Here is a 22,043-nt window from a genome sequence, read left to right on the forward strand (position 1 = left end):
GATCAGGAGGGATTTGTGAAACGTACATCCACATCAATGATCATGTGGGGTCTGCAACAACTGACCCACAGTAATGATCAGAAGAACTGACATCTACAACCACATCATCAGCAATCAGGCGGGGCTTATGAAATCTCCACCCACACCTGTGATCAGTAGAACTCTCTCCCATGCCAACAATTAAGCAGTCTGTGGAATCTCCACCTATATCAACCACATCCATGCAAAGCTTTTGATTGTTTATTTTATCAGGAATAAATAGCTTGATTTTCAGAGTCAGAGTGTTCTTAGATTTGGACCCCATAGTTTGTTTTTTGTGAGTTCAGGCAGAAAATGTCCTCTATTTCTATTTTAGTTACGGTATTTTTTTAAAAGACAGCAATAATATGCTTTCTTCTTTCTTTTTCACACAATCCTTAAATGCGATGCTTATGAAGTCCAAACGCCGCAGAAGAGGAGTAAACAGTCCCTCAGCCATCTGTCCCCGCCCACTTCCTCTCAGATTAAAGTATCTCTCTGTAGGAATTAAAGCACCAGTTTATGTATGTAGTTCTGTGAAATGTAGAGGACAGGTCCACCTCTGATCACCAGGGAAAAGTGTCTTGATATCAAAGGCATCATCCCAGCACTTCTGAAAAGCTTTTGAGACATTTGAAGCTGTAAAGAAACAACTGCTGGTGCAGGATTCTCTTCATATGGGGAGTGATTAGTAGCAAAGATCAGTCTCTGTGTCTCTTTTTCTTTCTCTCTCTCTTTGTTCATTCATTCTCTTTCCTATTGTCTCTCACCCACTTTCTCTTTCACACTATAACACAATCCACTCACCAACTGGACCAGCTCTACTTGAGGTCAACACAGGCTAGCTTTTAGTAGTACTTGTATTGTCAATAGAATATGACTTTCTGAAGCAGATAAACATAAAACATAAACTTACAGTATTGGCACCATGCCTAATGGCAGGAATAGGCAAAATAGGGTTGCTTCAGCACTGAGCTGTGGAGAGATGGAACTATGTTCCGTGGAATGATGTTCAATATATTTGGGATGAGTTTGGAATGAGGAGTTGGGGATAAGGTGATTGGGCGGTGATTACCCAACTTCCTGACTTCACTAATATTCTAATGTGGCTGATCGCAATCAAATCCTTACAGTAATGTTCCAAAATTATATTTAAATAGTAAATTGCCTTCTCTGGACAGTAGAGACCTTTGATTTTAGAAATATGGCTTTGATTTAGCAGGTGTCCAAATCCTTTTAAACATAAATACATTTATATACATCCAAATCAGTGGGTTTCTCTACAATAACCCAGAATTTCACACTCGTTTGGTAGGTTCTCTACAAATAACTAAATTAAATCTTAATATTTGTCCTAGTAACTGTTTAAAATGAATTATTTTGACATTTACCACTCATAACAACTAGCCTACGCTTGAACTTAAGTACAGCTGGTGAGTTCAGCTTCATCCTCCTCAAACCCCTCATATCACATAAGTGTGCACTCATACCGACACACACACTCACATGTACAGCACGTAAACACACACCAACGCACACACACATACACTCTGCCACGTTGTACAGAATTTCCCCTCCAAACGCTCAACAGTTAAAGGGGACAGATGGAAATGTCTTTATGAGATACAGGCAGATCCGCGAGAGCAGGAGCGCTGGAGCCCGAGACTCAGACGAGTCCGATAAAAAGATGTCTATCTCCAGGTTTCATTAGTTTCGGGACGGTGGTAGAGAAATGGCTCCGTCAGTAAGCCACGAATAAATATCTCCCCAGGTGAAGCTCAGTCCTCACGGGGGCCAATAAAGCTCCTTCTCCGTGTCGGATTCAGTCCGAATCATCCTTGCACACGCAGCTACACTCCTCGTGGTGCTCCAGCGGGACGTCCGTCAAAGACTTCTGCGGCCCCCTGCCACCCGGCCTCATTTTCAGCATCAGGACCTGCACAAACAAACACATTAACCCCTGTCAGTTTAGCAGGTAGCTGTCAAGCCCCACCCATTCAGTGTACATATCAGATGATATTAAATCAGATGTGTTAATATATACCTTTTTACAACGGTTGTCACAAAAAAAAAGCATTACAGAAGTTTAGCCCCACCCATTTCGGACTACAGCTGTTTAGTCATTTATTGAAGCATTTTAGCTCCACCTGTTGTGTCTACTGCGGTTTAACCCCACCCACTTAGCCTTCAGCAGTTTAGCTCACCCACTGATACAATAGCAGTTTGTCTTAACCTATAGAGACCACAGCAATTGAGCCCCACCCACTCAGTCTTCAGCAGTTTAGCTCCCCAATCAGAATGAAGCAGATTTGCCACACCCACTCAACTTTCAGCAATTTAGCTCACCCACTGAGACAACAGCAGTTTATCTCAACCCATTGATTCCACAGCAATTCAGCCCCACCTACTCAGTCCACAGCAGTTTAGCCCCTCCCAATGAGACTACAGCAGTTTAGCCCCTCCCAATGAGACTACAGCAGTTTAGCCCCTCCCAATGAGACTACAGCAGTTTAGCCCCTCCCAATGAGACTACAGCAGTTTAGCCCCTCCCAATGAGACTACAGCAGTTTAGCCCCTCCCAATGAGACTACAGCAGTTTAGCTCCCCAATCAGAAAGAAGCAAATTTGCCACACCCACTCAAACTACAACTTTTTGGTCCCATATTTAGACAGAAGCACTTTAGCCACATCCATTCTGTCTATAGAAGTTTAGCTACTCATTTAGAAAGAAGTAGATTAGCCCCACCCATTCACACTACAGCCATTTAGTACCACCTATCAAGACTAAAATAATTTAGCAGTTTAAAGTGAAACAGACTACAACAGCACACAACCACAAAGCCCACCCATTCAGACTAGAGTTTAGGCTCCTATACTACCTACAGCAGTTTAGCCCCGCCCACTGAGACTCGTATAGATTATAACAGTTTAGGTCTTGCACCACCCACTGAGATTACAGCAGTTTAGCTTCACCAATTCAGCCTACTGCAGTTTAACCCCACCCACACATTCAGCCAGTTATTAGCCTCATAGCTCCAAAGTAACTAAAGAAGCAACATTCTAAAACACATCTTGGCTGATTATCTACATTCTCTGTATTGCAGGTAAGGGGGTGGTACCTCGTGGTATTTCTTGGTCACTCTGGTGGGGGTGCAGTGGCAGTCGTAGCAGCGGTGTGAGCAGCAGGCACAGTTCCCCCCGCAGCGCTTCACCAGGAGACAGCTGGGCCAGTAGATCACATCTGTTCTCTTCAGCTCCTCCCGCAGTGACACCGACACGTTCCGCGGCGTGCAGCTGTACATCCGAACCTCCTCACGCAGCAGATTCAGATCCACCACCCCTTTACACCCACACACAGAAAGATACATTTATGAAATATTCAGAATGCTACATTTTAGCCCCAAACTTAGCCATCAGATGTTTTTGTGCCTTAAGCTTTTAAGCAATTTAAGATTTAATTAATTATACATCAGTTTAGCCCCACCCATTTTAGCCAAAAACATTTAACAGTTTAACATCACTCATTTAATCTATAACAGTTATCTATAACAGTTCTACTCATTTATAATACAACAGTTTAGCCCCACCTTCTTAGACAACAGCAATTTAGGTCAAGTTTTGCCAAGCATTCACCATATTTAGCATAATACACTTTAGCCCCGTTTTCAAAATACAGTAAGCCACACCCATTTTCATATCCTAAAGAAACTTAGCCCCACCAATTCAGAATACATCAGTTTAGGCCTAGACATTTAGTGTATAATAGTTTTGTCAAGCCCACTGAGCATAATATAATTTAGCCCCTTACTCAGAACACAGTTAAGACTCACCAATCTTCATATCCTAAACCAATTAAGCCCCACCCATTAAGCCTACAGCTTAAATATTTTGTTTTTAAGTAATAAAGTTTGGTTGTAAAGTGCATATAACACTTGTTTTAACCCATTATAAAGAATAGAAAAAATAATAGAAATAATGTAAACTACAAATAATTAAAATATAAATATAAAACTAAATAATACAACTGGCAATAATTCTTGCAAAGAAAAAAAAAAAGCAAATCGAATATGTATTTATTTTTCACTGCAGTAAGAAGGGTGTGGGTCAGTACCTCTGGCTTTCTTCTGGACGAAGAAGGACTTGCCCAGCATGTGCCACGTGGGCTTATAGAGCTCCTCCAGGTCCAGCTGCCAGCGGTCCGGCTCCAGGTACTTCAGCAGCTCCTCCACAGTGCCGAAATCAGCCAGCGCGTCCCCCAGAGCCTCCACAGTCTGCAGAACCGGCAGCAGCGGCATTACAGCAGGAGCGTCCGGCTTCTGTACACACATACACACAAACATATGTCATATTTAAGAGAGGATATGTCATTTAAATATTTTATTTTTTTGAGCCCTGCTGAGCAGCTCAGACCCAATATATATATATATATATATATATATATATATATATATATATATATATATATATATATATATATATATATATATATATATATATATATATATACTTTTTAATACAATACACAAAATATATTTTTTCTTATTGGCTCCTGGCCTCCCAATCCTAACTCACCATCAGTGTGCAGTCATGCCTACCATGACTACCTTTCCTTGTGTATTGAGTCATAGCTTATATAGTGGTTGTATATAAGTGTTGTTAAGAGCACGCTACTGCTTTCTGTGCTAAAAATGCAGGAACTGTGCTGGATTAAATTATCCATTCATTTGTAAAATTGACTGGCAGAGGGAATGCAGGAACATTTTTTTCAGTATTAAGAGGAAAAAACACTAGCTTACCCTCCGTGTATAGGCATTTGTTAGTCAAACTGATTGTTTAATCTTCTCCTGATTAGTTTTTAAATCTTTTCACTCTTTACTCTTTTCAAATGTGGGGAGTTAAAGAACACAACTGCAAATTAAAAGAAAAACTTCTCAAGGTGTTGATTTAACTCCAAAGAGTATGGAGTTATATGCATTAGAGAAAAATAGTACAAATCAACTCTGTGGGAGTTAATTTGTCCATTTGACTTTTTGGATGAGGTTAGCATGCAAAAGGTCTTTTCCAAGTCACATAAAGCCAACCATGCAATGTTCAGTGTGCAGGTCCATAGAGCCCCTCAACAATGGCTGCAGCATAAATTAGCTGACTGCATTCATTAGAAAAGATGTCCAAAATATTTGGACATATAGTATAACTGTAGTCGAAACCTTGACTGTACACCCTCTCGATTACATGGCTTAAGGCTTTCTGCCTGAATGGCAGTTCCAGTGTGCTGCTCTGAAGGCAGGTGGGCTGTGAAGGGTGAGCTGGCCCAGTTAGCGATGTGTAAAGGGCGTCCTGGCAGGGGCTCGAGTGATGATAAATCGTGCTCCAGTGGGAGCAGCAAATACGGTCAATGTGACTGAATGTGGTCAAGCCAAAGGACTGCAGAAGGGTCTACAAGGATGGGTGGTTATATCAGGAACGAGGGAGGTTGAGGACAACACAACAACAACACAGCCAATGGAGGAACAGGATACACTACTTATAAGGTACTAATAATCCATGCTTTGAGCCACCCTAAATGACACTCTTTGTACATGCATTTCTGGACAAGCTAAAAGGGAGAAGCATGTGGATTGAGGCGCTTGAGTAATATAGCAGTATTTTACAATAATATGAATTTAATAGGGTTACGCAGATGTTAAATGTTCTGGAAAGTGTTGTCTTGCATCGCTTCACAAGAGTTACATTGTGCAGTTAGCTTGGTGCGGGGATCAATAAAGTATCCATCCATCCATCCATCCATTTTAATACCATGTATTTTCCATTTGGTTGTGTGCGCCAAAACCATAATTGACTGTGCTGGAGGCCAGCTTTAACTAAACATTTTATTCCTGAGAGATTGTAAAAAAAAAAAATAATAATAAATACTACTAAGTTACTAGCTCCCCTTCTGGAATTGGCAGGGAAATCCCTAAAAAAAACATTATGACAGCTTAATACTATTACTAATATTAATAATATTTGCTTTGCAGTTGTTTAAATTTTATTTTGGTCTGTAGTAACTGTAGTAAACTAACTAGTAACAAGAAGCTTTTTACTTTTCACTTATTAATACATTTTAAACAACTTAATATATTATGTTTTCAAGCCATTAAGTCTGATTTTTGTTCTTTTCAGCTTGCCCACAAACATGGTTGTACGAGGAATGTCTCAGAGCATCCCTGATGTTGTATTTCCATGAAGTCCAGCTTTACTTCAGCTCTGGTTTCATCTGCTTTAGTTCTGGGCCAGGAAGATTAGTTACAGTAGCGTTTACACACTCAGTCCTGCCTGTTCGTTTAGATATCCATCAATGCCCAGCTCTCTCTCTCTTTTTTACTCTCTCTCCCTCGCTCGCTCTAAGCCCTGGCAGTTGTCAGCCGTGTGGAATGGAAACCATTAACAGCTAGTGAACGCGAGGCGCTCTCCCATTCTGTCAATTAACGAGCGTGTGAAGCCTCAGCCAAGCGCTCCTGCCGAGGTGAACAGAGCGCCACGCGTGCTGCTGCGGTCGCCAGATTACAGGGATTTCTGGGGGAATCTCTGACATAACCCTTCTGCAGAGCTGCCACAGAGCTGCCACAGAGCTGCGGAGGGAAAGCTGGCGTTAAGCTCTGGAACTTTCACACAGAAAACTTCAGCTGCCTGAGACGTGCACAAGACCAAATTTCTTTACTAAGAACACTGTTCACTTGACCTCGTTTCATTCACAATGCATTATATGCCCAAAGGCTTGCGGACCACTCGTGGTTGTGAATCCATTCAGCTACTTTACGCTATACCCATTGCTGACACAGATGTGCAAATGCATACATACACAGTTGTCTAGTCCCTGTAATGAAGGACTGCCAATGGAATAGGACTCTCTGGAACTATGAACTGTGACCCCAGTGCCATAATATAACAAATACACATACTGTTAAGCACCTTGTATCCTCTTGGCAAAAATGTTAAGTTCTGAAATGAGTAGCCCCCCCCCCCCCCCCCCCCCAATCGGATTTATTATACCTTTAATACCCTTGAGTTTAGTAAGAAACAATGAATGAAGAGGTGTCCCAATACTTTAGATAGCATACTCTCATGATCAAAGAGAGGATCAAAGAGAGGATCTGAGGATTGAGTTTGGATTGAACCAAAATAGCAGGTGTAAAAACTATAGTCTGACCAAAAGTGGATCATCTAAATTATGGTCCATTTTGTTTGCAGTGTGAAATCCTGTTTCTTTAGATCCTTTTGGAATATCTTACCAGTTACACACCAGTTACACAAAGTTAAGAAAGGCTATTGTCACCCATTAAACAACAGAAGAAGAAAAAGAAGCAGTGTTGTGCTGAAATCTAACCCCCTTGGTGTGCAGGTGCATCACGCCACAGCATGAGTACAACACTGTACTGATTAATTTGATGATTCCTGTATCTACTGTAACTGTAGATTATCTCTTATTTTTAAACAGAAATAAAAGGGATATCAGCACCTGCACTCAAAGGGAGTCAAACTGTGGCAGGGAGGTCGATTTTAGCACAACACCTGGAAAAGCAACTCACACAGCTCTGTGATGCCTGCCCTTCTACAAACCAATCAGTGTGAAATAGAAGAAGACTTATTCATCCATGTAAGTGATGATGACAGAAAAAAGTGAAAGATTTCATGTAATTATAGGACAAGTTCTTGTAAAATGACATTACACCGTTTTATAAAGAGTATATGACACTTTTTTAAGAATTAAAATCTGTTGAAAGAGAAAGATTTCATGTAATTATAGGACAGGTTCTTGTAAAGTGACAGTAATAGTTGTTAATCATAGTAAATACAATAACTTTTTTTTTACGGTTTATATCTGTTTTGAATGTGAGAGTATTTTTCTTTTGTTTTAAAAGACATTTTCTGGCGTCCCCTGCTGCCGAAAAATTACTGTTTTTTTTTTTACACTTTTTTTTAAAGTGTAGTACACAAATACTTACTGAATTGCACTATGAAACCAAACTGGACAACACATATACAATGAAAAAACAAAAGCATGAACATTGTTTCTGACTTCAGATGTTCAGGTGTGTAGATGCAGCCCAAAGCTTCTACCCTCACATCAAAGTTTGCTGTATGCTGTAGAGCTCAGATTTATTCTATTGTGCTTTTAAGAGCTTGTTACTCACTAAAAACACAGACATAATCAATACCTGTCTCATATGACTGATTCTAGACCTCCTAAAAAGCTTAATGACATAATTAAATGATATAGGGCATGGCAGTAGCTGTAAGATTTTGTGTAGATTGAAATTGTACATTTTATGTCTGGCAATGAATCGCTAACTGCTTTTACAGCCACTACAGTGATTTCATTTTACATTAATTTTCACATGCTGTTGGTGGAGCCCTGCACTCATAAGCATGGCATGCCTCCTCTCTCTGACGAACACTGCTGGCAGAACCCCGCACCGGGTCGGCCTGCTAAAGCCCTCTCGCTTGTAAAAGACCCACACCGCCTGCAAGCAATTGGAAACACCTTGTTGTCAGAGCTGCAGAACACAATGGAAAGCATTATTTTAGCGAGGGTTTCGGACCTCGCGAGATCAATTCGTCAGCTCTGAGCCCGGGTGCAACATGAAAGGGATTTTTAACAGAGGAATAAGATCATGCGAGCTCCACATAAGGGGGAAAATATTTTGTAGGTTGCTATGCATGAGGATGTCAGAGGTTAGGAATTGTAATGGAGATACTAATAGCTAGGAAATGTTTTCGATAAACGTGTGTGATTATAGTTGGGACGCAGGGAATTCTTGCTTACAGTTCCCTTTAGGGCCTGTTTCCAACTGTTTGTGGAGCCACTTTAAGTTACAACCATTGCTGCTGACACAGATGTGCACATGCACAGTCTCACAGCTGGCTAGCCCCTATAGAGAAGAATTTAAATATTTTCTTTCGATAAAACAGATAAACAAACATTATCCTACTGGCATCATGCCAGGGCCAGGCATGGGCTAGAAGGGTATAAAGCCCCCAGCTTTGAGCTGGTGAGCAGTAGAAATGTATTCTCTGGAATGATGGAGGTCCATCCAATACTTTAGAAAGGGATAAGTTGGGAATTGGGGATGAGGTTAGGTGGTAATCATCCAGACTAACATCCTGACCTCACTAACAGTCTTCACGCTTAATGCAATCAATTACATTTCCACAGCAATGCTGCAAAATCTGGTAGAAAGTCTTTACTGGACTACAGAGTCAGTTACTTCTACTTTTGGATGAGATAAGTTAAGGGAGTTGGGAATGAGGCTGGGTGGTGATCATCTGAACCAACTTCCAACATACCACCTTCTGAATGATGGTAAAAGAAGACAACCAGCACCAGTAAAGTTTTGGGTTCAAATACTGTATCTGCCTGACACAGTCCAAATCAACTGAGTTCAAATCCAAGACTAAGTCTGCATTTCTTTAATGGAGGGGCCTTACCATTCTTTATAATGAACAGATAACAATTGCTAATACGTTTGTACCTGTATTACTGTAATGTTTCCTTTGGTATGTTCCAATGGTTATCATCCTGAGCTGCACATCTTGGAGGTGAGCCTTCTTCTGGGCTGCAGTTCAGTAGAACCCTCTCTTGGGAAGGGTTCCTTGTCTATTAAGAGTGTCACTACGGATTACATTATACCACTGGTTCAGTCTCAAAGTAAATTGTAGTTTAGCTAGTTCCCAAAGAAACAGCTAAGAGTATTTGGTGGACAATGACAGGGTTTGAAGGGGAAGAATGATAGGAGTTATTGTATTTATTGGAGAATGGTGGTGCTTGTGGGGGATGATGTTTTTTGTTTGAGGAAAAAGTGATTGTTGGGGAAAGATGGTGTTTGTTGATTAAAGATAATTGTGGGAATGGTGGTGTTTGTTGGGGAATGATGGTCTTTCATTGGTCAAAGATAGCATTGGAGAATGGTGAGGATTGTTGGTAAATGGTGGTGTTTGATGGGGAATGTTGGTGTTTGGTTTACCTGGAAGAAAAACTGGTAATTTGGCAATCTGCACTTGTTCCAGACATTTAATTTCAGCGCATTCCTAGATTTAGAGATTATTTCATTGAAAAACTCTTCAGCTGTATGTATGACTATATGATATATGCAGTGTTGGGAAGTAACGGATTACATGTAACAGCGTTACGTAATCAGATTACAAATTATGAGTAACTGTAATCCGTTACAGTTACTGCTTCAGTAAGTGGTAATCAGATTACAGTTACTCTGCTAAAATTAAAGGATTACATTGCGGTACTTTCCTATTTTTTTGCTCTTCCAACACTGACAAAACGCAAATAACATTTTGCGGTGAATCGCTCTGATATGACAGGGAACTGTCTGCCCCTTCTCCCATCTCGCTGCACACACACACACACAGGGAGGAGGGGCAGACAGCGGCTCCGCACACACAACGAGACGAAATTAATTGACATTTTGGTCAACGAATAAAAACGAGACGAAAATGTTTGGCAGGGACGAAATCCAATCAGAACTGATTTAGTTCTGTGAAAGGTAGTGACCAGTTAGGAAGAGATCCAATCACTGCTACTTTAGCGAAGGTGGAGAGGCGGGACAAGCGGGGTACTCATCCAATCAGTACCTGTTTTTCCTGCAGTAGCGCTGCGCGCTCAGTTACAAACCTGGGAATTAACCTGTCGATACTTACGGAGCTCGACTGGAAGTTAACTCGACAGTGTTCAGCAGGGAGAGAGAGAGAGGAGAGGCGATATATTTCTCCTTTGACGTCGCAAAAAACAAGATAACGTGTAAACCGCGTGGAGCGACTCCATCTCCGGTAAAAACACCACTAATCTTTCAGCTTCTGCAGACCAGAGTCACAGATCTCCATGCAGAGATCCGCGTTTTAATGCTGATGTTATTTCATGAGCTGATGGGGTGTTTAACTCGGCAGTGCACTAAAACACAGAACTGATACAGAACCCTAACTCATTAAGATCGGATCATCTGTTTAGTCTCACAGTGGGAAAGATATAGCTAGTGTTAAAGCAGGAACAGGTCAGAAAGGAACTCAATAATATATCCAAAATAAAACAATAAAATAAGTGAATCTATGAACCCAAAAGTCTGTGTAAAGTTCCTTACAGCACTTTCTCATAAGTTTCTCACTTTAACTCATGAAGTCTCTCAGTACATCCTGAGAGCATCTCTACAGGACAGTGTGTGAATGTGAGTTTCTGATCTCATTTATAGACTGTAGCTCCAGTAGGTGTGCTGGGTTAGTGCTGGAGATAAAACTAGATCATTTAAAAGCTGTTTTTGCATCTACAGCTCTGTTTAAACTATAATTTAACTATTCAGTTGTTTTATGACCTGATTTCTAGAGCAAAATTTTAAATGTAAAATATATATAGTCACACACCTATAATAATAATAATAATAATAATAATAATATACATTAAATCATATATAAATATATTTCACATTCAAACATTAACAATATTACTCAATTGGTTATTAAACGTTTCATTTCGTATACGTGTAGAGTTAATAATTCAAGGGAACTGATGAAAAAGCATTTACATTTACACCCTTTACATTTTAGTCGACTAAATTTACTGTAATTTTAGTAGACTATATTCTTATGACATTAAGTTGACTAAAACTAAGTCGACTAAATTACTGAATTGTGACTAAAACTAAATGCTATTTTCGTCACAAAACTATGACTAAGACTAAATCAATATTTGTTGTCAAAATTAACACTGGTGGCAAACCTGCAAGTAGATAACTTACAGTTGTTGTTACATTGTTTGGTTTTAAATTGTTTTATCATCAATTTATAGAAGTGTTTCATAAAATTGTTTGATGAAATGGTTTCATAAGTTTTTTTATAGAGTGATTGAAAAGGCTGTTTTATTTGTTTATCTATTTGTTAACTGGAAAGAAAAATAAAAGGATAATATGCAATATGTGGTTGCTACATTCATTCAGGCTTAAAAAAATGACAATATTGTAAGTAATCCAAAGTAATCAGATTACGTTACTCACTTGAAGTAATGTAACTGATTACGTTACAAATTACATTTTGAGTGATGTAATCAGTAATCTGTAAGGGATTACATTTTAAAAGTAACCTTCCCAACACTGGATATATGATAATCAATCCATACATATAAAGGATAAATGAGGTCAGTACAAGGCAGAAAGGTAGTATAAAGCCTCTTGGTTGTGCCGCTGGGTTCTGTATGATCTAATCTCTCAGTCTCGTCCTGCCCGAAGTCAGCAGCAGCAGCAGCTCAATCGTTTGCAGAGCTAGATGCTATTTTAACAGCTTCTCCTCTCAAACCCTCACAGCGTTCCAGAGGCTCTTCCCGGGGTTTAACGGCCAGGCTGATTTCCCTGCTCCTGCTGGAAGTGGTGAAGGGGAGTGATTGCTTATTTAGGCAGAGTGTATGAGGCTGGGGGATCCAGCAGTTCAGGCTGACCACAGTGAAACAGAGCTCTGCTGTTTCAGACCAACAGAAAAGCCTCAGCTCGGATGTTAAAGAGCCAGGCTAACCATTTTTTCAGATTTCATCATCAGACAAAATGAGCTCCATAACTGAGTTACTCAACTGTTAAATTCTGCAGTGTAGAATTATGTGGTGGTAGAGAGAGAATGACAGTGTTTGGGTGTTTGGTACAGAATTATAACGCATCTTCCCAACGTTATCCAAGAAATCATAGAAGTCATAACTGTGTGTGATCATTTTAAGAAGATCCTTCCTCATTCACACTTATTTGTTTGGCTTGTCAGTTTGTTTTCTGAAATATTTTGGTCATTATGCTTAATAAAGTATTAAGAGAATTATTTGATAATGATTAATAAAGAAAATACAGATTGTGATTGGTAAAGATTGATAGAAATTATGGTGCTTGTTGTGAGGAAGTATGGAATTTGGAGAAGAATGTCAGTGTTTGGTATAAAATGGTGGTATTTGTTGACCGTTTGTTGAATCCATATTTAATGGAGAATGGTCGGCATAGATTGTGTTTGATAGAGGATGTTGTGGTTTGATAATTGAAGGTTTTTTATGTTGTATGGTGTTTAAGGGAGAATGATGTTGCTGTTGGGTGGATAAAAATGATGGTGCTTGTTGGAATATGGTGGTGTTTAGTGGGGAATGTCTGTTTTGTGGAAGATAAGGATGTTTTTTATTTAAAAATGGTGGTACTGATGGAGAAGTATTGTGTTTTGTGGAGAATGATGGTAGTTGATATAGGTTGGGGAAATGATGGTGGTTAATGGATTATTATCTGGTTTGGATTAATGTGTTTGGTGTAGAAAAGTGGTGTTGGGAATGCTGACGTTTGTTGAATGATGATGGTGTTTGTTGAGAATGCTGGTAATTGTTTGAAAATGGAGATATGTTCTATAACTAATAGTTTTACCTTCATAACATTTGCTTAATTCAGAATAAACTCAGAATAAACTGAATGAGCAGGTGTCTACAGACTTAAGGACATGTCATGTAGTTTAAACCGCAGTGTGAGGGGAAGATATTATAAAATCCTCTCTGACAGTGTATTCCCATCACACAGGAAACAGACTGCACATACACAGCCATCACCATGACAACAGTGAAAGATCTGAACCTGCTCCAGATAGCTGTGCTAAGCTATGATAGTGATGTCACATGCTAATGGCTACAGGCATACGGTGTGGTGGATTGGGAATACAGCTTAATGCACTCAGATGACAAAGTCTTGTTCCTCTGCTCAGTGCTTTCTCTGACTGGAATGGCGTGATCAGGACGAGGCTTTTAAAAAAATAAAAGACTTTATAAATGCTGGGGGGGGGGGGGGGGGTTGTGGGTTCAACACTCCAACACTGTAATATGCTACAAAAGTCATATGGAGTGCTTTATAATGCTCTACAATGTTCATGTAATCCACACATCTATTCTGACAAACTGTAACACACTACACAAAACATAGAAGGAGCTCTATAATGCTTTAAAATGTACATTCATTAAGATCCATACAGCTGAAACTGAGAGAATATAAAATAAGTAGAATGTGAAGCTCTGTGAGTCAGGTTTAGATAGGCAGGAGGCTGGAAGTGTAGGGTAAAGCTGTCTGTCCACCTCCTCACACTAAAAATAGAGCTCCATCACTCAGCCACACCTTCTAAGATGGAACCTTCTTGCCTACGAATGGTCCAAAACACACCTCCTACCCCTCTATCATAACACTTGACTCCTCAAAGAAAAAAATAGACCAGTGTACAGAAACTTTACAACACACACAGAAAAACTGAACACTTTCAGACTTTTCAGCTGATCTTTACCTAAAGTTTCAGAAGCCAACTACTTACATTTCTTAATTAACTTATTGGCCCATGCCAAATGCTAGCCACAAGCATAAGGGGTATAAATCCCTCACTATTGTGTTCCAATACTATTAGCCATTGAGTATCAGTAACTGTTATCCATTGTAGTACCAAGTTACTGTCCAACAATGGCCAATATAGAACTTAGAACTGAAGTGTGGGGCTATATACTAGGTTTTTTGGTGTTAATGAGAGTCATTCAGCAACTGTTCCTAACATAAATCCACTCAAAGAACATAGAAGAAGTAGAGATAGCTAGACAAACGTGTCTTGTGTTTTTTTAAATGTGTTTTGAGATCTATCAGTAATAATAGTGCAGTAGATGGTAGATGGAAGATGCAATAAGCAAATATAAAATCTTTAGGGCAAAAGTTCAATACGCAAATTAAATTGGCTACATGATGAAATGTAACAACATGTAAACATGCATCTCCAAAACAGCATCTTTACAGTAGAGAGGAAAAACTCTCAAAAAGAGTTAATTTCAGGTAATTTTGGAAAATTTCTACAGGTAAATTAAATTTAGTAAATTATGTAATAAACTAAAAATTTGACAAAAATGAAGATAACTCTATTGAAATCAGTAGTCAGTGTACAGCTTGTATAGAAGTATGAATTTACAGCCATTACTGTCCAAATAGCTGGCAACAAATACAAGTACACCTCACAGTGAGCCCAAAGTGTCAATATTTTGTTGCCACAATTAATATCTTGCATTGCCTTAAAACTCTTGGGCATGGAATTCACTTGATCTGCACAGGTTGCTACAGTGATCCTCTCCATGATGACATCACAGAGCTGGTGGATGTTAGACACCTTGCCTTGCACTCCTTCACCTTCTGCTTGTTTGGGGTCTGATTTGCGTTACAGCAGCATGCTAGACCACAAAACTGGATTTTTTTAATACCCTTGACTTCAGAAGAAACCACCTCCTTACAGGACAATAGAGAAGACACTGCTGAGGATTTACTCCTGTAGGCTTAAGTGAAAATGTTCTGTAGAGATGAGCATGGTCAGCGGATGGTTGTTAGGAGTTTATGAGGGGAGAAATGTTTTTACTTAGACAGCTGGAATATAGCTGAGTGACAAGTTCAAACACACAGCCTGGTCACTTCCCACCACCTCTCTTAACTGGTATATGTTTAAAACTTTGAGTTAATTCACCTTTTGCTTGAGAATGCCCCACAGGTGCTCTATTGGGTTTAGGTCTGGAGACATACTTGGCCAGTCCATCAGCTTTACCTTTAGCTTTCTCAGCAAAGCAGTTTTTATCTTAGGGGTGTGTTTGGGTTTGCAGCCCAGTTACCAAAGGAAGAGGATCATGCTCTGCTTCTAAATGTCACAGTACATGTTGGAATTCAACTCCCTAATGTCAACAACACTCATGGAGCCCCAGACCATGATGCTACCACCACCATGCTATACTGTAAGAAAAGAGACACTTGTCTTGGTACTTGATACCAGGGAGTCACTACATATGCTGGACAACAGCTGAGCCAAACAACTTTACCTTGATCTCATTAGACCACAGTACATGGTTCCAGTATTCCATGGTTTTTGTACTCCTCTGGGCTTCTTGATCAATTGAAGAATGACTGAAGAAAAATGCCCAATGTTGGTCTCCATCCATTTGATATTTCTTACCAAATCTTCCCCCCTGGAGGGATTAATTGCAACATTTCCACAGAAGTTCTCCGCCTAATTGAGGGAAATTACGAACAAGAGATACTTTATTAAAAACCTCGACATCCCTCATCGCCACAGGCCGCCCCGTACAGGAATAACTAAATGGACACTTGTGTGAAAACCTCTCATTGTTTGCTCACACGAAGATGAAACAATACACCTGCTCCTCTCTCGGATGTAAGGTTTCCCTCATTTGGCCAAAAGCAACATGCTTCAGCAGCACATCACAGCGAGGGGGAAATATCAGCGCGATTTTGAGAAAGTGGGGTAGGAGAAGAGATAAAGAACGGCTTTGTTCGCCGGGAGAGGAAGGTGGCTTTCTCCAGCGCCAAAAGTGCCGGGACACGCTCAAACGCTTGTGTAAACAGGCGGGGGAGAGGGAGAGGGGGCTCGTAAAAGCCCTGACAGCCATCGCACATCAAAGCCAAGCATGTCTATTAAATCATTTCAGGGGAATTATCCGCCTCAAATGTGCCATGCGAAACCTGTTGAGGTGGAAATTAAAGGGAGGAAACGTTGCCCGCAGCCCGGAGGCACTGATGCACTCTGGGGGACACTCTCTCATCACCACAGCCTGAAACCGTCCCACCTATTACTGCAGGTGTGATGTTGGGTCGGACGGGCACTTCGGTGGGGGAGTGATGGAGATTACTGACTGGACTGCACTGCAATTAGCCAGGGACTGAGTGGTGTCTGCAATGGACCAGAAGATGTCTAGAATACCAAATCAGAAAAAAATTGGGACAGTATGCAGATAAATAGTGCAGATAAATAAAATACTGGAGTGTTTCTTAAGCCCCATCCAGAAAGGATTCGTTTCTCAGGGGGGTCCTGGGGTAGATTTCTCTTTAATGTCCTGTCTGAAACGACCATGTATGTGTTTTTCTCAGATGTCCTCTAAAAAAATTACAGGCTGAATTACCTGCTGTTTTTCGCTGAACTCTTACTTGATCGTAAGGTAATTTTAGTCCCGCCCGGACTCACATCTTCAAATTTCGCCACTTCCTGTATAATAAAATAGCTAACTGTTCACTGCTACGCACTTTAATTACACTTTGGGAGCGTGTTCCAACGGAGATTCACGTAAACACAATAGCATAAGTGGAAATGGAGGAGCTACTGAACCCATGCCTGAGGAAGCCAAAAAACTCACCGGTCCTCCTGTTTTTTTAATTGCATTTTGGAGTTTCATCACTGAAAAGAAGTGTGAAATATGTCTCACAAATGTCCCCCTGAGAAAATAATCCCCTCCGGATAGGGCTTTACTTTTAGTATTATTTAATTACAGACAGTATGAATTATATGCACTAACATTTCTGCATCCAGATTTTGCTGTTTTTTTTTTTTTGGAAAGTGGCAAAATGAAAGAAAAAAAAACAGCATGCAAACTGAACCACTCTGATCTCCTGTAGACAAATCTAAACAAATGCAACCTATTTTGCCTTATAGTACCATGCATGCACCACCACAAGCGAATTTTTGGGATTATTTAGTTTTTTTTAATACCACTGATTTCGGAAAAAGAAACCATCCCACCCATGCTGACCCTCCTTACAGGACAGCAGAGGAGACAGTGCTGAGTGTTTACTCCTGCAGGCTGAAGTGTAATTATCTGTAAAGATGAGCATGTTCAGCGGACGGTTGTTAGGAGTTTATGAGGGGAGAAATGTGTTTACTCAGACAGGCGGAATATAGCTGTGAGTGACGAGTTCAAACACACAGCCTGGTCAGATCCCAGCACCTCTCTTACACAGAACTAATGAGCTGTGGAGGGTCAGGATAGTGTGTGTGTGTGTGTGTGTGTTTGTTTGTTTAGAGGAGTGTAGAAGTCTGTTTTCAGACATTTTATGGACAAAACACACTTTTCACATATGACTGTGTAGCCTCCCATGAAGACACCAACATCATTAACCCTGAGGTCCCTGGTGCATCAAACTTAGTCTCCCTCCATGTTTCTATTACTATTTTTGCAACAAATACAGTGCAGAAATATGCTTTAAGCCCTATTCCGACGGGATTCGTTTCACACTTTTACTCTTCTACTATTTCACACATAAAACTCAGCCTGATTGCAATTAAAAAAATAGGAGGACCAGTGAGTTTTTAGGCTTTCTCGGTCACATGACATCATGTTCAGTAGCTCCTCCATTTCCACACGCTCTTGTGTTTACATGGATCTCCATGAATTCGTGCGCTCCAAAGTGCTTTTTTAATAAATTTAGGGTGACAAAACCCAAGGATTTGAATCTGGAAGGAACTAAAATCACACCACAGAGTTTGATTCTGGACGGGAATAAAATCACAGAGGACCCCCCATAAAAGGCAGAATTACCCCAGAACCCCCTGAGAAACTAATCACGTTCAGATAGGGCTTTACACACCTTCTGAATGAGTAGAATCAAGTCAGAGTTACAAGCCAATGAATGAGATAATCTTGTATGTCTGTCGTCAGTCTTAACTTGCAGCTTCCTCCACCTCTCCACTATAATTGGTAGATTTAGTTCTATATTTTGTGTGAAACTGTCCAAGAAGATTAAAAATCATTAAAAAGAACCTTGTGTAAACAGTTTGTGCAGCGGGTTTGGAAACGGCAGCACAGAAACAGTACAGGCTGGGGGCTCTGATTCATACGATATAGAAAATACCACATTAAAGGGCTTGATTTGAAGATGGACAAAGGTCAATTTATAAAATGTTAAAAAGTATAAACACATGTATCCACAAGTCACTATTAAACTATAAACACACATACTGGATAAAATCATTATTTACTGTTACCTGTAGATGCAGATTTATACTGGAATCAGGTCCAAAATGATTGCTATCAGACTACAAAAAACACACACACACACACACACACACACACTCTAGAATCTAAAATAATACTGGATACTCCATGACTATAATCTATAAATACTGCAGATCCATACTGGATTAAGTCACTAAATGATAGCTAAACATGGACATTTCAGATTCATACTGGTTTAAAATCACTTCACAGTTATTATAGTCAGATTGAAAAAAACTACAAACACTATAGATTCATACTGGATTAAAATCACACCACAATTACACCACAATTATTATCTACACACACTGCAAATAGACTTTTACTGGACTATTACAACTACACCCAATATTTATCCCTGCTGGATTAAAGTCACTCAACTATAACTAACTATAGAGACAGTATATTCATACTGGTTTAAAATCACTCCACAGTTTTTACAGTCAGATTGAAAACGATACACACACTGTAGATTCATACTGGATTAAAATCAATCCACAGTTTTTACAGTCAGATTGAAAAAGCTACTCACACTGTAGATTCATACTGGATTAAAATTACTCCACAGTTATTATAGTTAGATTGAAGAAAAGCTACTCACACTGTAGATTCATACTGGATTAAAATTACTCCACAGTTATTATAGTTAGATTGAAGAAAAGCTACTCACACTGTAGATTCATACTGGATTAAAATTACTCCACAGTTATTATAGTTAGATTGAAAAAAAGCTACTCACACTGTAGATTCATACTGGATTAAAATTAATCCACAGTTATTACAGTCAGATTGAAAAAGCTACTCACACTGTAGATTCATACTGGATTAAAATCAATCCACAGTTTTTACAGTCAGATTGAAAAAGCTACTCACACTGTAGATTCATACTGGATTAAAATCACTCCACAGTTTTTACAGTCAGATTGAAAAAGCTACTCACACTGTAGATTCATACTGGATTGCACAAACTGTCATTCATATATACAAATATATATAAATGAGAAATGTACTGTACAGTATATACAGTCTGTGACCCATACGTGTCCTGACACTGTATAAACCCCCTATGATGTGTGTGTGTGTGTGTGGTCTATAAAGGAAGGATGAGGGAGGGATAGAGGACAGGGACAGAGAGAAATTATGATATAGAGTGAGGTGGGAGGAAAGTACACAGTGGGATAAAGAGTGCAGAGTGACGGACGGCGGCGTGGCTTTTTTTCCACAGGTTTAGCTTTCCTGCGCTCTAATCCTCCTGCTTTCAGTGAAGAAAAACAAAAGGAGGAAGAGAGCTGTGCCAGGCTGCCTGAAAAAAAAAACTGCCACGCTTGGATAGAACCTCAAACAGCCTGTAAATAGCAACATCGGCCTGTAGCTTCCTATACAGAGGGAGAGGGAGGGGGCGAGAGTCACAGAAAGAGAGATAGAGAGAGAAAGAGAGAGACAAACAGGTGCATCCAGGGAAGAGCTCTCAGTCACGATGTCTCCTGGTGCTGCACGCAATGTTGCAAGGAATGCTCGCTCTGCAGTCCCCGCTGTATATGTGATAATTGCACATCTCGCCGACTACGCCAAAACTCCAACTTTACAGGAGAAGCAAAAAACCCTCATAACTTTCAGTAAAAGCCAATGTAACGTTATTTTATGCCAAGTCTTTTTGGAGCATTTCTATTATTCAGTCTATTCTGAAATTCTGCTACATTGTATAGAACACCTGTCAGATTTATTTTATGTCAAAAAGTAAAAAAACAGCAAAAATAGAGATGCAAGGTTTTTGCACACCAACAAAAATATTAGTCTTTTGGCTCAGGATAAGTATTTTGTGTAATTTCCTAAAATTCCCACAGCTTGGTTTAAAAACTGCTAAGAACAAGAATATACTGAGAGAATGATAATTCCATAAAAGTGCAAATTCATACCGGATTAAAATCACTCTATATTTAAATGTCACAACTCATTAAAAATGATGCGCACTGCAGATTCATACTGGATTAAAATCACTCCACAGTTATTATAGTTAAATTGTAAACACTCCACACACTGCAGATTCATACTGGATTAAAATTACTCCACAGTTAATATAGTCAGATTGTAAATAATACACACACTGTAGATTCATACTGGATTAAAATCACTCCACAGTTATTATGGTCAGATTGTAAGCAATACACACACTGCAGATTCATACTGGATTAAAATCACTCCACAGTTATTATAGTCATATTGTAAACACAACCCACACTGCAGATTCATACTGGATTTAAATCACCCCACAGTTATTATAGTCAGACTGTCAACATGACACACACTGCAGATTCATACTGGATTTAAATCACTCCACAGTTATTATAGTCGGATTGTAAGAAATAGACACACTGCAGATTCATACTGGATTTAAATCACTTCACAGTTATTATAGTCCTATTTTAAACAAGACACACACTGCAGATTCATACTGGATTACAATCACTCCACAGTTATTATAGTCAGATTGTAAACCCTACACACAATGCAGATTCATACTGGATTAAAATCACTGCACAGTTATTGTCATTGCCGGACACTTTTGGAAATCTGCACAGATAATAGAATTATGTTTCTAACTGAACTGATCTGTAACCAGGTCGTTAGTGGTTTACTGAGGGAGGATAAGCAGTTTACCTGCTGGAGCAGAGAGTATTGGATGCAGAATCCTGGGTCGGAGGGGAAGTACTCATCCGAAACAAACCGAACCCGGATTTGGTTCCCTTTGGAAACCTGAGGTCCAGGAACGTCCTGAGAGCCGCACCAGCGACCCAGAACCAAGCCCTCAGAGATCTCCTCCACCTCCACGTAATCATACCTGAAACAGCAGCAGAGAGAGAACAGTTCATATCAGAACCTGAAGCATATTTATACATTCTCCACGATTACTGCACTTGCTTTAGACTGGCATGGTGCCAATAGGTTCATGTTTGTTTATGCGCTCCAGTAAGCTCTATTGTATTTGCAAAACGTCTTTTATAGAGAAATTGAATTGAGCAGTGAGTTTGTGTGACTTTGCACATCTGTGTCAGGAATTTAAAGGAATGGAATGGATGTATAATCTAGGTCTAATGTAATAGGTGATTGGTGTATTTAAAATTCTAAGATAAAAACTGTTTTAAAGGAATATAATCTTAACAACAATGTTCCAAATTCTAATACAAAGACTTTT

At 39.7% G+C, this 22,043-nt stretch overlaps 1 protein-coding gene across 1 annotated transcript in view; it reads right to left on the reverse strand.

The window, feature by feature from the left end:
• Nucleotides 1-219: 219 nt before the first annotated feature.
• Nucleotides 220-22,043, reverse strand: part of pdgfc (platelet derived growth factor c) — a 95,406-nt gene continuing 73,582 nt past the window's right edge. Inside the window, exons 3-6 of the mRNA XM_007245527.4 lie at nt 21,509-21,689; nt 4,130-4,334; nt 3,138-3,358; nt 220-1,954 (exon numbers count right to left, since the gene is read on the reverse strand). Of these exons, the coding sequence (XP_007245589.3) occupies nt 1,841-1,954; nt 3,138-3,358; nt 4,130-4,334; nt 21,509-21,689 (721 nt within the window). The 3' untranslated portion in view covers nt 220-1,840. The remainder of the gene's footprint in view (nt 1,955-3,137; nt 3,359-4,129; nt 4,335-21,508; nt 21,690-22,043) is intronic.

This window comes from Astyanax mexicanus, chromosome 10 (assembly GCF_023375975.1).
Source record: "Astyanax mexicanus isolate ESR-SI-001 chromosome 10, AstMex3_surface, whole genome shotgun sequence".
Classification (NCBI taxonomy): Eukaryota; Metazoa; Chordata; class Actinopteri; order Characiformes; family Acestrorhamphidae; genus Astyanax; species Astyanax mexicanus.